Below are 16,932 nucleotides of genomic sequence, written 5' to 3' on the forward strand. Positions count from 1 at the left end.
TGTGAGATAAGTAGTCGCGGTAGGCCTATATCAGACTTGAAAGAGAATAAAATGACTAATTTTGTGAAAATTATTTATTTTCGAAAAATCATATTATTGCTCTGCCAAAAGTCTTAAGATAAATAGCGTGATGTTTTTTGTGTAAATTGATGACCGTGCTGCCTATTACTTAATGGGGTGAAAATACACCTCATAATTGTATTACACGATGTTACGGGTGAGTCCAAAAATTTAAAACTTTACTGCTCATGCCCCCTGCATAGTAGCTTTATGGTTTTTGTATATCTGTTGTATCATGTGTACGATAAGGTTCATGCAAAATTTGAACGAAATATATTCAGTGGTTTATGAGATAATTTGATATTTGTTTATAGATATAAAAGGCTCCTGCTCACCCCCTGTAACGAAAAGCGAGATAATAAGTAAAAAGTATGTTGACCGGACCTCTTGTTGATATTCTCTGAAAATTTGAATCAAATCTATCCAGTACTTTCCGAGATCTTTCCGGACATACATACAGACAAACAGACAAACAGACAAACAGACAAAAATTCTAAAAATCATATTTTCGGCATCGGAATCGTTCGTAGACCACCCTGCAATTATTCGTTTTTAAAAATATTCAATGTACAGTTTTCACTTTTCTACAATTTTATTATATGTATAGATAATTATGTTGTGAATGACGAGACAGAATATTAATAAACGTAGGTTAATTACTTAATATAAATTCAATTCATTAATTGCCTATGATTTTTTCTTATCTCTGTTCTACCATCCGATATTTTAAATATCTAGTTCCATTCAAAAGTCATAACGGCATATATTATGTTTCTTCAAATAATTAAGACAAGACAAATTTAATTTGTTTCACTGAAAATATGTCTTCGGCATGAAAAACGGACATTTACCCATATTATTACTTACAGCCATAGAAAGTTTTAAGAAACAATTTAACTGAGTCTTGAATACTTCAAGACAAACAAAACTTTACAAACTTATTAAAGAGTTCCGACGAATGAATGAAAAAATCGAGAATATTTAAGATTTCATTTAAGTTTATCGTGAAAAACATACTGAACATTTCATACGTTTCAAAACCAGTTGCCTATGTTTCTATCGCTTCTGCGACACAACAAAATACACTTGGTATTGGTATCCCTCTTCCGCACCCATAGATTTAGATCTTTAAATCTCATAGTACAGAGGCTGAATAAAAAATTCGCTCACAATACCAGTCATAATAATTGGTCTTCCATTTTCCATTAACTGCTATATACATATATAACCCGCGTCAAATGTGTGCCAAACTGTGGACATTCAATAAAGCTGAACAATGTTGATACATTATTTCCCATTGCCGCAGGTATAAAACTTTTGTATGCCGTTATTGAATATTAAAATTCTTTTGCACAACGCTCGACGGGTCATCAATAACTTTGCTGGCACACCGCCTTTATTCTAATGGAATAAGGTTTGTTCTCGTAAATCATACTTTGGTCGTCGTATGAAGCAATTGCCGTGATCATTATACATATGCCACAACAATTTCTAAGAGAAATAAACCACGAGCGTTGATATTCAACTTGCAACGGTTTTGACATACCATTTTAACAGGCATTCTTGATATATCCTAACAACTTTCCGACCCTCAAAACATAGATAGTATGTGAATTATGAAAACCCAAACTCAAGCCTTACATAGAGCAAATACCTATAAATCAACGTATATTTTCTTAGAAGTTACGAAGACCCTCAACGGTATAAATTTTCACCGTAAACCGATCCTGTTGGTATTTACTGAGAATTTCACCCTCCGATCGTCGCTCGCTGTAGCGAAACCCGAATATCTGAGCGTTATATGACCTAGAAATCTAGGTGTTTGGCAACGGTGCTCGCTACTACATTGGTATAAGTTTTATGATACAAAGTTCTTGCCAAGAAACGATGCTTAGTGGCGCTTTATTTGTTCATGTGGCGAACAGAATTCTAAGCTGAAAGCTGAATTCATAATGTATGAAGTTCATTGGAACATGTCGGAGTCACGTAGATATAGCAATGATGCATCGATTATATATAGGAGTTCGGTATAAGATTATAAATTTCCTGCAAGCTTTATAACGGGAACAAGACAATGCAACGAACATTCAGACAAAGTCCTGTATTTTACGAAACAATACTACCTCTCCCACGGAACCCAAAGGTTTAAACAAAGTTGCATCCGTGCCTTTACCGGTGTAAACGATATTTTACTACACATTGTTTCCGTTAAACGATCCCTTCGAGCCCTTTATGTGTTGCTTACGTCATCGCTTCTTTATCGTAGACGCCAGCAATTTCATTTCATTACTGACGACCAACCCTCGGCTCAAACCATATTGGATATGGTTCACTAAAAATGATTGTTCACATAAAATGTGTCTTATTTCGTTTAGATAGGATCTTATCTGCGTAATATGATCTTTATCGGGTTATAAGACGTCAAACTAGTTTTATAATTAACTATTACCTTAGTAGAACAGCTGAGCACAATCCAGCAAGGGTCAGGTTATCGCTGGGGAATTTGTGTGGTAGTATGAGAGATTATTGCTGGGTCTAGCCCAATAATAATTTATTTTTGGGGTGTTGTAAACTGGTTCGGCGCGTGCCGTAGCAAAGAAGGGTCAAAGGGACTATTTGCTATTGAAATCATAAAACCACATTTTGATTGCACTAAAAAGTTTCGAGTGATATAGCAGAGAGTTCAAGATATACTTTCGAATATGAGTAACATTCGTTAAATTTCGATATAGGTCAATTTTGATTGGCAGTCAGATGAAATATTGGTTTTGTGTGTACAACCCGCATTGCAGAAATAGGGGCGAAATCAAAACAGCGGTATTTTTTTCTGAATCAAATTAAAAGGATCGAATCAACTCTCGATATTGGTTTTCAATTGTTACAATATCCCTACTATACTGTTCTTCTTTTCTATATAAAAAAAAACGTATATTCTACCGCAATATAACTGAATCAAGACTCACGACCATGACATCACATATACTGGTTAATCAAACTTAAAAATATACCTTTACAAAACCTATTCATCCATGAACAAAATATTAAGAGCAAAAAATTGAATTCCCTACACGACACCAGTGATAATTTTTACAAGAGTTAAACGGGCTAACTTATTAATTATATTTTATATTCAAAATAAATTAGTTACTGAGTCGACGTTCTTAAACAAACGAAAAGTCTCCGGTCGAAAATCAATTGCGTGCCTGATCGAAATATAAATGAGTTCCAATAAATTCGGTAGTCGTAATATAAGAAGATTATATGAAGCTTTAAAATTGTACATTCATATTATATTGAAACAGGAATTTTAATTTATAATAATAGGATATTTATGTATCAATGCGTACTTAAATTAACTACATTGGATAATTTATTAAAAATATAAATGATTTCGTTTTGTACATTATTCAATAGAGATGATTTAAAGCGATTAACGTCAGCATTATTGAAACCTAAATTGAAAATAATGATGAAAAAACTATTTTGCATCTTACAGAACTGAACTGGTATCATATTTATTTAAAACACAAACATAAGAACACATAAGTGTGTGTATTATGTAAGTATAGTTAACTCTTAAACACAATTTATCATCAAAAAGTCATGATTACGTAACGTTTCAAGTCCTAACATCAAACCAGTTTTTTATACACGCAATCCTTATAAAAAGAATAACATTATAAGCCGTCTATAGCATTTCTATCCGGTGAGGTAAACGAATCACTCACTGAATACAAATTGTAAAATTTATTGTTATGTAAAATAAGGTACGTGAAAAAAAAATTGGAAGCTTATACATCGTTACCTGATGTGAGATTTAATTTTAAAAGCAGCTTTCGTTCGGCTTTTGAGCTCGCTTAATTAATTAATAAACGAAAATGTTATTGCATTTTTGTTTCACTCCCGAGTGAATACGCTTCAAATTAAAAATTCTTTTAAAATTTCATTAAGTTAAGCATTGTTCGGAAAATAGGTCAAAATGTTAAGGAATCGTCGAGTATTTTGCTTAAAAATGGTTCTCTTTAAATCTAAAACGTTACTGAAATAAGTTCTTTACCCGCCCTCCCTCGGTATCTTGTGATACATGACAAACAACCTCATATTTCACATCCACACGTTATAGTACTTTAGACGGTGGAGTAATGGTTGATATAAAAAACAATGTTACCTTTGAGATCGCCGAGATGACTAATGTCACTATGAAAGTAACTGTTATGCTTTTGAGTTATAGAAAAACATGGTTTATGCATTATAGACTATGATAAAGGAATGGAGACACCGGAGTAGACATTTAGTGGTCTAAATAGTACCTAGTTATTCAGGTCTTTAAATAGGGGAAAATTTACGGATTGTCTTAGGGGGATTTAAGTACAAGCACATTTAAAGCAATAATAGTAGGATTTAGGCAGCTTTTTAAATGGAAGAGGCATATGTTCAACAAAGTACAGCAATTGCTTAAGTTGATGATTTTAATTTAAAAAACTAACCATTACACAATACGCACCGTTATTTAGCTCTAGTTCCTAATATGCAAATATTTTTCTACAAGTATGGAAACACTAGAAAATCACTCAAATAGTGTTTTCAAGTGATGTATCTTTCAAAATATTCCTAAGACAACCGTCCTTCTTGTACTTCAGTATGAACAACATTATTTTATTTTAAAACTACGAATGAAATATAATAATATTATCTAAGCCCTTTACAATAGAAATGAGAACCGTGCGCAATCGCACATAATATGTGTGTATTACGTTATTTAATTGCATAAACTGAGTAAAGTTGTCGACAAAACCAGTCTAGATTTTTCCACTAACAGAGGCGCGACTAACGTAAAGTATTTTAAAGATTTTACTGCGTCAATATACCTAACTAAGTATTCGATTACAATATTGCGCAGCACCTGTAAGTGCTGTTTTCTTCTGCCATTAGTTCTACTTTCGATACATGTAATTAATGTGGTAAATTGTTAACGTTAAACTTACTTTAAATACATTGTGTCATATTTCTAATTAAGTATTAAATGCATGAAGATTCGTTTCTATATATTATATTAAGATATTCTATCGCATTGACTAAAATATCTATCAACCGTTCCTACTGTTTTACTTTACAGGTTTCGAGCAAATTCACAATAAACTAAAATTAATTTTACACTACAATATGACATAACAAGCTTGCTCTCTCGCTGGCATTAACATAAAATGTTACAGGACAGGTATAACAACCTCATTTGTGTATCAGATAAATAGCTGTTTACATACATTAGTGTTATTTGTAATGGCAGCCATTAATTATATTCGTGGGATCGCTCGCTATTACGAATACTGGACCCGTATAGAAAAGGCATTTTTGCATGCATTCTTCTAAAACATTGCGTTCATATTTTGCAAATCGATGGTTTGAAAACTATATGTTTAAGAGTGATAATTTTGAACATAATTGAGTTTTTTGTAAGCAAAAGCTATAAACATCACAAACATTAAAAATTCCAGTATCGTGTTATTTGAACTACTGATTTAATACTCTTAAAAATCATTGCGGTATCTGACGGTACAATTATCGAATTAAACCTAGCAATCACCATTCTTCTTATAGGATCATAATAATGTATAAAACATACAAATACTTATAAGTTTACTTACTACAGCAAAAATGTTTTTTTTTTTATCGTAGTTACAGCATAGCCTCACGAATTTTCGTATCTAGATATTACATGTAAGTCACGACTCTGTTGGGTAGGTAGTCAGAAGATACAAAACACATGCGATGCGGTCGTTATATTATTCTTTTCTTTATTGTACTATTGCATACCCACATTTCACCAAGACTGGATAAATTCCGCGTATTGCGTAGGCGATCCCTTTTGCCATTTCTACGGCTTTATTCAATAGATCTTGTATTACTTACGGTTATATTTTTAGATCTGTCGACAAATCTTTAAGACCGAAAATAATCATGATCTTTTAATTGAAGCTAGAACTTAAATAGACCTTCTGAACAGCCTTCCTTTACGTTAATAATTAATTGAAACCACGTTTAAGCACACATTACACTGTTTCGTGAAACTATAATTATTTGGATCTGAAAAGAGTTACTATTGTTTTAAACTAATATTACTAAGCATAGAAGTTCTACATATTAGACTTCCATTCGTTACACTACCACAATTCTGCTTATATCAAAAGTAAATCAGAAGCGTGATATTAAATACCTGTATGACTACTATGTTTACGCACGCGTCTTGCAATGGAAAATGTTATCAGCTGTTCGTTACGTACAAAACAATGTATGAGTCAATCGTTGAAATTATGTTTATATTGAGACCTTGATAGTTGCGACCAGTTTCTACTCTTGAGGTTGTATAATAACATATAATAAGACCAGCCTGTTGATATCCTTCTGCTAGGCAAATCGTCCCGGAGGTGTAACACACTAATATTATACAGGAGAGAAAGTGTGTGTCTTTGTCTGCATATTTGTTAAATCTTTACGCTTCAACGGCTAGACCGACTTTGAATCAGTTGTAAGTTAAGATTGAGTTAGAATTCTGGATTCGGATTTTCACATGAACAACTTATATTACGCATTTCGTAGTTTTCACCTCATCACAAAAGCCATAACCACCATCCACGCAGATGAAGCCGAGGGAAGGAGCTAGTGTTTTATTATAACCTATAAACTCTGTCATTAGGTTCCATAAAATCGTTAAGCTAAAAAAGGATTACGATTTAAAACGACTTTGACGCATTTATCCATTTGTCAGTCGCAGTTATAAACGAAAAGTTAAAGCCGACATAATTCCTTTCTGATGAAGGGATAAAGTTATCTGTATGTCTGCATGTATAGTGTATACTGTATACCTATCTCTGGGTTGAATAACAGTTCTAAAACGTAATAATACGGTCACATGTCACTTTGATGCACTTTGGTTCGATAACTAAGTTATAAGAATATCAGTCTAGGCACGGATACACAATGGATTTTCGAGAAACACTCTGAAATATTGGTTTACATTTCCTCTTAATACAAAAAAAGTACCTACTTCATTTATAACACTAATACTACTCAAGCCTAGTAATTAGTCATTTCGTCCTATATCCCTACGGCTCATAGGGGATCAGCTAGCTACCTCTTAAATCAAGTTGATCTTTTTAGTCCTGGTTGCCCTTTTTTATTATCAAACGTTGCCTAAGCAGTAAAATGGCTAAAACTACAACGCTACTCCATCATTCAAATATTAATACTCCTTAGTCCCCGATATAATAAATCAAGGAGCAACAATGGCTGACAAAAATCTAGATAAAATACAATTAATGAGATTAATTAGGATCATGAGAAGACAGAAGCGGCATAAATCATTGCTAATGGGAAATAGTCGTGACTGTTCGGAACGTGTATTACAAAAACCTCCAGACTTTGGATTAAGATTTGCGGTTGCCACCTTTTTACTTATTAAATACAGTTATAATTGTTACGATGACGTGTCAGTCCATTATTGAGACGGTTAAATGGTATAATAAGTGCCAATTTGATGATATTTTTATATTCATATTTGGTAAATTACAGAACGATTTCCGGACGTTTATTTCCTTTATTCGTGATGAGTAGATATCGCGTTCTGAAAAAATATTAATATATTGTACTAAAACAGAGACCACTAAACGTAGAAAACGGTCCAACTTTTATTTAAAACACTCATTAAAAGAAAACACTAAGACTAGGTTGGATACACTCTCAAGAGTTTTATTATAAAACGAATAACCCAACCAGCTGAGTAATTTTTTACCTATCTAGATAGTCTAGGCACCAAACTATTACGGCGATGTCTAGACTTTTGAGTGGGGGAGGCTTCCTTAAATACTTTACGTAGGACTCTTGGCATCAGCTTGACTGAAATTCCGAGAATTTTACAACTATTTGATTTAGTTTCCGGTAGAATAACAAATTAAACTACTTCTAACGGTACAAGGCGAGATGATATTACTAAAACCTTAATAAAACGCTAAATAAATAGGTTTAGCAAAAAATATAGAAGGGTAACGAAACATCAGGACTCGCAAACCTTTGGGGAGTTATAAGCGTCAGGGAGTTGTCCCTCGAGGGGATTTTACCTACCCTATTCGATGATAGGTAGATAAAACATGACTAGGGATGGTAGGGGTAGTAATTTACAGGGTAGGTACAGCTAATTTTAAATATGTATGGATAATATGATTTTTTCCAATGAAAGGTAGTAATCATAAGAGTACACAAAATTTCACGTGAAGGTCAAACAATGAAAATGTACCTCTGCAAAGTGGTCGAAACTAACAGTAGAAAATACAGAAATAGAATCAATATTTAGAGTTTATCAGTCATTTCTTCTGACGATAGCCAGAAAATAACATTTTTAGTGAACTGATCATTAAAGAAAGTACATATACGCGTAAGTATCTTTAATCGTCCGAATTGAACAAATAATTTTAAGTAAAGCGACTGCCATATTTTTCCATAATCGATTTTAAGTAGTCTTATAACAGAATGCTTGCACGTTTCGGTAAGGTCAAGTCCCAGTTGCCGGGGAAATATTATAGCACTTTACGAAGTTTTACAAATACAAGCTACCTACATCAACTTAAAAAATTGTTATGATAGTAAAAAGTTAAAAAACTTCGGCAAGTTAGTTTGGGAGTACCTTCTTAAATTGGAAAAAGATATATTATATGCATAAGTAATTCATGTAATAAAATTTCGTAACTCGGAAAATACGTTTTAGTAGCAGAATTATATACAAAAAAAAAAAACACAAACAGAGTTTAAGTCTAGAGTATTCAACTGTGTGCAACTGTAGATACGGCATGAGTCAGCTGCGACGTTTTGCCGTAGAGTGCATTATCGCAGTGATTGGTGAACCCACAGCCTCCTATTCAGAGTCACAGACATTTGTAGACAGAGACATTTGTAGTCTAATATCATAAAATGACAAATTATTTGCAATTTTCTGGTATCTATTTAGACTTTTGGCTCTCTTTTATTTCATTTCAGACTTAACATGTAGTTAATATGATACATGAAGGCATACACTTGGTATCTTTGTCTTGTTTTTAATGACTAAACTTAACTAACAATAGATTAGTTATTAGTATGAATAATTATGTTAAGGCGCATTTATCGCATTGAGTTAGCCTGTAATGGTAAATGTTTGAAGATAAATAAATAAATAAAAAATATGGGAAGAATCCTTTGCCCAGCAGTGGGACATTTTTATTATGGATTGGTGTAGTTTACATGATCCCTACTGTGTATATCTTTCCATAGTTTCGTATGTTTCGGAAGGCACGTTAAATTGTGGGTCCCGGCTGTTATTCCTACGTCTTTGACAGGCCTTACAGGTAGTCAGAAGCTTGAAAAAGTCTGACAGCCAGTCTAACCAAGGGGTATCGTGTTGCCCAGGTAACTGGGTTAAGGAGGTCAGATAGGCAGTCGCTCCTTGTAAAACACTGGTACTTAGCTGAAACCGGTTGGACTGGTAGCCGACCCCAACATAGCTGGGAAAAGGCTAGGCCAATGATGATGAGATTCGTATTTTTCGTTTATATCTTTCCACTCAGGTAAAAACTCATCAAATACCTTTTAATTACCATAACCATTCAACAGTCTCTGGTCATCCCTAAGTAAAAATATTAAAAACATTATTAAAAACCTTATTAAAACCTACATAATGATACAAAATGCCTTTGTTCCAGTAATAAAGCCCTTCTATAGTATTAAATCCTCTCAAGGTCACAAGATAGTTTAAGCATAGCAAAAACCACAACAGGGCTTTTTAACAATAGATTATTTATTTCAAGTACTTAGATAATCATCAGCGGTCATAAATTCAAGTCACAAAGAGTGATTTCAATGGTACAGTGAAGTGACAAGATATGTTGTTTGCACAACATTTTATGGTTTATTATACGAGTGTGGTTATGGTAAAATAATCATATATAGTGTTTTATTACCGATGGTATCTTAGAGCAAATATTGGAATAGAGGTTTCGTAGAAGAAGTCAAATGATATGAACAGTTTAAGAAACTTCAAAAATGATATTACATTTGACAACCATATCAGATCCAGACGTTTGAGTTTGAATGATAATTAATTATTGTTATTTTGCCCAATGATGGGCATAGCTAAAATAGATTAAATGATCTACAAAATTTTATACTCTACTCCGGTATTTATCACACTTAAACAAACTATACTGTTTGATATAGAGTAACTGGTGCCATTTGTTTTAGTAAGTAATTCACAAATTTAAGAATTGCTTCAAATAATTAGGTATTGATATCAACCTGAAAAATGTACATTACTATGATAGTGCATTTTTTATAAGGTCAAAATAATTGGACTAGATGTTTCTGAATAACACTTATGCGGGTTAAATTGAATAAAAATAAAAAACCTATTATACCTTTCTTAACAACTAACCTGTTATTATGGAGTTTAATTAATTTTTTTTATTAAATAAAACCGAAACCCTAGCTTTCTTTGCACTCTCATTTAAAATAAACCTAATAGGCTAATACAAGACACCAAAAAAATAGTAAGTTGCAAATGAGCGAATCACCATTATCCATTGTAAACAAAAATAAAACAAATATTAAAATAAAATGTAGTCAATACAATAAAAAAGATTTAAACAATCACTAACGTATGATCAAAATTATTACGAAAATAAAGCGTTTATTTTCTTTAAAACTAGAATAATTCCCAAAGTTATAAAATAAATAAATAATTCGCTTCAATTATCATTCAATCTGCCGTAATTGTTGATGTTTTTATTTGTGTTGAGATTTAAAAACGTCGATAATAAATTAATAATTGTTACGCGGCTTGCCGGCATCCATTGTTTGTAAACAAATAACATATGAGCCGGCGGCCGGTTTCCTATCATCTCAAAACCACAAATTCTACACAATTTCGCCAAAAACATACAGAAGAATCCAGCAAAATCTGCCGTCAAATAAATGAGAAAAACATAATTCTAGCAACGAAGTCGCAGCACGCTAAAATCACCATGTGGTCGTTTAACGCGCCAAAATTTGACAATAACTTTCGCATAAAAGTTTCCGCGGTTAATTTTATTTAAAAAAAATGAACTACGGAGAGAATTTTTGCGAGCCCTAGTTTGCGGGTAAAACCTAAATAATAAATAATTTCCGAATATATTTAATTTCTACAGAAATAATACCGCCCCTAGCGGTGAGAATAAGAAACATAACGTAATGGCCGACACACAGTAGTTTCCGATGACTTAACATCTAAATGCGCAAAATACTTACGCTTTCCTCCTCTTTTTCCATTCCAGAAGGCATTTGAGGTACTGCACGGTTAATCGCCGAGTAGTCCGGTAAATCCGGAAGCTCCTCGGCGAGATATATGGGCATTGGTTTCGACGCATCCAGGGCCCTCGCCCTAAACGAGAGCTTCGACATTTTGTTGACAGAACAAAACACGCTAGCGTCGACACAAAAATGCACTTATAAAACACTTTATAGCTCCACTAGGAGGTCCCAAGGGACCGTAAACTGAACTTTGCACACTCTAGTTCGTTCCCATGATTAATTTTTGCACGCACTCAGTCACAATTAATGAAAAACAATAACGAAACTTTACATATTGAGCGTACTTTACAGAAAGCCATCATGGCGGCTTTCCGTTTGGCGGACGACCATGACCAACTTCCACCTCGTACGACGTGCGCGGGAAGGAAACACGCGGGAGCAATTCTTACATTTTCTGTACTCTTAAAATATTTCACTATATTGCCACTTTATTTGGTTTAAAAACTCAAAATAAAAATAATTAGATATTATTTAATGTAAAATATCAGCAAAATAAAAGAAAATAACTATAAAAATTGTAAAAGTACAGAAATGACGCTGGAGGTTACTTGTCAGATCATAGACTAAACACTTCTACTATTTGCGTTCCGTTGTACGCAAATAATTATGGTTTACAATTTTAACGTTATAACTCAACCTTTTATTTTATTTAACTAATTTGTTTTCATAAATTAGAATTACGAGCTATCTTATTACTTAAATTTTAGTCATCAAAAACAATAAAAGAAAGAAAATAAGTTTGTGACCATAGACTAAGTTTCTTTTGAACGAAGGAAGTTTTATGATTTTCGAAATCGTAGAAAAAATATTTTTAAGCAAGTAAAAAGACGTTTTCAGTCTTAATAAAATAAGTTTTATATTTACATTCTTATAACTTTTTTCTTTTCTTTTGTTTAGAAGGATTATTTAGAGTCTTTTTCCAGTTTACTTAAGATCCATTAATATTGTCGTCGTGCCGCGCTATTTGAAAATGCGCTTATCTTTATCTAGTTACTTTGGTTTACTGTACTTTCGAAAATAATATACTTAACTGCAACATTGAAAATGAGTGTTTTCACCGTTTTATCTCTCTTCTGTAAACTACGGCGAAACTGTTTTATTTGAAAATTATAGTTTTTCTCTCGCAGTAGATCACCTAGGAAGTGCTCGAATCTGAGAGCCTGCCATTGCATTTTGACCTTTTGAAAGTGATGAAAGCGCGAATACGTTATTTTATAAACAACTTGCTGACAAACGAAACGTTGTTTTGCCGAATATTTCTTTTTTCTAGTTGTATATATTTTTAATGCGACATTATAAAAAATATAAAAACATACAATTTCGTCCAAAAAATAAAATATTTTTTTTTAGTGTGAGCAACCCTTATCACTCACACATTCTCAGAACTACCCAATATGTATACAAAATTTCATAAAAATCGCTCGAACCGTTTCAGAGGAGTACGGTAACTAACATCGTGACACGGGAATTTTATATATTAGAAGATTATCATTTGAGTCGTCATAATATCTGTAATCTAATCTCAATCAAAATTATCAATTAAAAATCTTTAAAATATCGTTTCCGAAAAGAGGGGGTGAATTGTGGAGTCGACAACGCTGTTGTTTGTATTTAGCGTTAGAAAAAGCTATACCATCGATGATAATCAGTGAGCCATTACGAGAATGTGATTATTGACAAATTCATTCATTCTTCAGCCATTATAAATGACAGAATCGGGGCCCTCTTCAACACACTGAAAAAAATTAGCTTTTATAACAAAAAAGAGAAGCAAGGGGAGAGCCTCTTAATGACAGTGTATGCCCGTCTCTGGATCCACCATATAACTCCTTTTGCCATGATTAAACAATTAAGAAATTCGTTTATAAAACTAATTCTGTCACTCTATTTTTTTCCCGTTTAAAATAAGCCTTAGTCATTGAATTTGCAGTGGAGCTAATGCTTAATGTCTATAAAAATTCTGCTGAATCTGGCAGGACTGGACTTCCTCCAACATGCATATGCATATAAAAACTCAGGCGGATAAATTATATGCTAGGTAGTCTAGGTACTAGTAGGCGCCTGCGCTTCACCCGCGTACGTACTAATAATCCGTGTAACGAATAATCCTGTTTTAAAACGACCTCTTGACGATCGGATATTGGATAACATTGGATTTGTAACAAACACATTTACATTAACACCTGTTATTCTATTATGAATATCAGAAGTACACTGGTACAGGGTCATAGTTGCTCCTTCTTTTTTAATGTGGTTGAGTAGAGTTGAGAGTAACGAATTGCAACAATAAGCGCGTTGGTCACTGGAGTGTACTACCGCAAACGCAGCGAAAGAAATATACACCACGCATGTTGTAGGCCGCGTGCGACCTACATATTTTTTAACTTAGTAAGTAATGCTTTAACTCTATTATGTTTTAATATAAAACTTTTGTGTACTCGTAGAGCCCAATGGTATAGGTCAACATGCCAAGATGTGCCGCAGGTTCTATTACCGCGTACGAAAAGCATTTGTGTGATTTACGAATGCTTGAGGTTTGAACAGCAGAAGACGTTACCTAAGAGGAAAGTAGTTTTTGATGTTTTTAAAACTTCTTTAGGTGTGACCAGGTGACTGGGCGACAATGCAATGGAAGTCTGTTACGGCAATATGGCTTTTCGAAAAAAGCAACACGTGTTGGAAAAAAGTCATCGCCAACACACAAAAAAAATAGTGAAATTTTATGCTGTAACCAAAGGGGGGGGGGTTCTCTCTTTCTCTATTTACACCGAGTATGTCTAGGGCGGCAAGTCTATTTGTTTCTTGTAATCGCATCTTCTAGAGCAAATTGTGAAATGTAAAATCGTGTTAAAAGGAATATAATTGGCTGTCAGATAATCATTCTGTTATTTATGGTTACTGTATTTAGCTGTAAGTCTTCCATAGTCTTAAAATAAATAATGTACATTATAGTAACCGTCTAAAAGTATTTATTTTCATTTAAATTAAATTGCATTTTATCACTTAATTTTTCCTACCTTTATACTAAATAGGGCCACGGCAATCTTTCTTAGGCTTAGGGCAACATTGACACCATTTGATCACGATTTATGCATCCCCTTTGATATCCACGTCCACTTCAAGTAAAGAAAAAGCCAAATCGGTTCAGCCGTTCTCGAGTTTTGGCGAGACTAACGGAGAGCAGATCATTTATATAATATAATATATATTAAAAAACGCAAAGCATAGTTTATTTTTAAGATCCTGTGTTTTATGACGTGTTTATGAGTTTATCATATTTCACAGTAACGTTAAATGGAATGCAATTATAAGGAGAGCCGAAAAATGCGCGGGAATGACACCAAACAAGCAAATGAAACAATATTTAACCAATGTCATGATCTTTATTGTATAAATTATATTACAGCAGATAATTTAACGACTAATAAATACATAAGAGTTTTTTTATATATATTTAAAAACTTGATATAATTCAGTATATTATTCTATTTACCTTGTTCACTAAATAATTCGACTGACAAAATCGCACTGTGAAATATTGGGAAGTGCGAGTAAAGTTTAATTTACCATATTTAAAACTATTTCAATAATAAATAATGATTATAATTATTGATTTATTTGTGAATACGGGTGTGCTTGATCCGATTCGAATAAAAGCATGAAAAGTGGCAATTTTGTTTCGGCTCTAAGACTGCCAATTCAAACAAAAAATTTAATTTGAGTTTTACGTTTTAAATCCTAGGGAAGAAAGTTAAGACTTTAATTTTGATTCGATAATTTTTTATAATGTTGGCAATCTATTTAACTTGTTTTTTTTAAGAGAATTGAGTACAATGCAATTTTGCCACAATCGAAAATCTAGAGGAAAAACTATTTAATTCAATGCAATAAATATGCTATGTATTATATTTTAGTAAATTCGCTTAATAGTTTTTGTATTTGTTAAAATAAAGAAACTATATCCAGAAAATCTTTGTAGAAGCCGCTTAAATATTTTTTAACATAATATTATTAATAAATATAAGTATACGTTACTTTTAGGCATGGCAACATTTCCTGCATAATTTGTTTTTATTTTATTCAATTTATTCAAACTTGACTGAATTTCTCAAGATTTTGAATTTCATACATACATGCTAGCTACATTAAAAAACACAACTTAAACATTTCGAGCATTACAATACCATAAATGCGTGTTGCCATGTAAAATAATTCCAAATACATACAAGTAAAAAAAAACCACGAATTTGTACAAATTAATTCAATTACCTTAACTAATAATATGCATAATCCTCAGATGCCATGCGAGTGATGACTTAATCTAATTTCAGATTGTAAATAAATTAACATTGCAAACTTCTGCGTAAACTAATAGGATCGAAGCTACGAGATTACAGTTACCTGCTATCTATCTAATGAGCCTTTTACACAGCTATATCTAACTCACATAGCATCTTCTACTTAATTATTTCAACATTCACAAAATCAGTAACAAACCGTACAAACATACAACATAACAAAACATCCAAGTAACATTAATTATAGTCTCCACAAACGTTCAAACATTCTTGAAAAAATTGCTTACATCTATTGCTGAAAAAAATATTTTTAATGTAAAAATTGTAAATGCTATATGCTGTATGGGTGAAACTCTACAATGCTTCCAATAAAGAGAATAAAAAAGTTATTTTTTCCCGCCTTCTTGAATTTGATAGAACAGTTATGATATTTTTTCTGTACTGTTGCGAATAGTAAATGAGCATTGGTTATTTTTTAAACCGTATATCACAACATTAATTCTTCTAGCTATTTTACAGCAACTTATGCAAGCAATATTTATTTCCATACCAAAATAGTGATACACTAAATCTAATCTTTTTCTTTTCAAAATACTTGCTTAAAAATTATCACTAACCATTTTTAAGCATATATTTAGAGAAATTCATCATATTGGACATGACCGTTTTTGTCATCTGAAGTAGGATATCGATTTTCCACAAAATGGCGTTGACATTATTAAAAGTTGGTCAATTATGTGTCTTTGCCAAAATATGTCGACGTAGCATTAATAATTTTCGTGATCAATTAAGCCTTGTAAGCAAGATATTTGAATAATTACTTAGTAGATAAAGCTTCAGTCTGATAACCGATGATATTAAGTTGGATGTGTAAAAAAAAGTTTTATGTTATATTTTATTTGTTGTACATTGCTGAAGTTTAAAGATTGTAAAATTTTGTTTCGTTTTTAATAACAATAATAGTTATAGAATATTACAATAATTAGGTTTTCTTTTTCTCTTTTTTTCAAACTCCATATCCCGTTTTTGTGTTTCTCGCACTCGGATAAATAGTATTGTTTAGTAGCCATAAGCTACAGGTACATTTTTTTTTGCAATTTTCCAAAGAAGTTTCGACAAGGCTAGTTAAATATTATTGTTAAATAAACATTTGAAATTCGTTATGAAATGTTGAACAATAAGTCCGAAATCCATCCAGAAC

General features: G+C 32.5%; 1 protein-coding gene across 1 annotated transcript in view; it reads right to left on the reverse strand.

The window, feature by feature from the left end:
• The window catches only part of LOC113504304, a 124,875-nt gene extending 112,813 nt beyond the window's left edge, over positions 1-12,062 (reverse strand). The window contains exon 1 of the mRNA XM_026886561.1: positions 11,371-12,062. Within this exon, the coding sequence (XP_026742362.1) occupies positions 11,371-11,523 (153 nt within the window). The 5' untranslated portion in view covers positions 11,524-12,062. The remainder of the gene's footprint in view (positions 1-11,370) is intronic.
• Between the last annotated feature and the right edge of the window lie 4,870 nt (positions 12,063-16,932).

The sequence above is a fragment of the Trichoplusia ni genome, chromosome 21, assembly GCF_003590095.1.
Source record: "Trichoplusia ni isolate ovarian cell line Hi5 chromosome 21, tn1, whole genome shotgun sequence".
Lineage (NCBI taxonomy): Eukaryota > Metazoa > Arthropoda > Insecta > Lepidoptera > Noctuidae > Trichoplusia > Trichoplusia ni.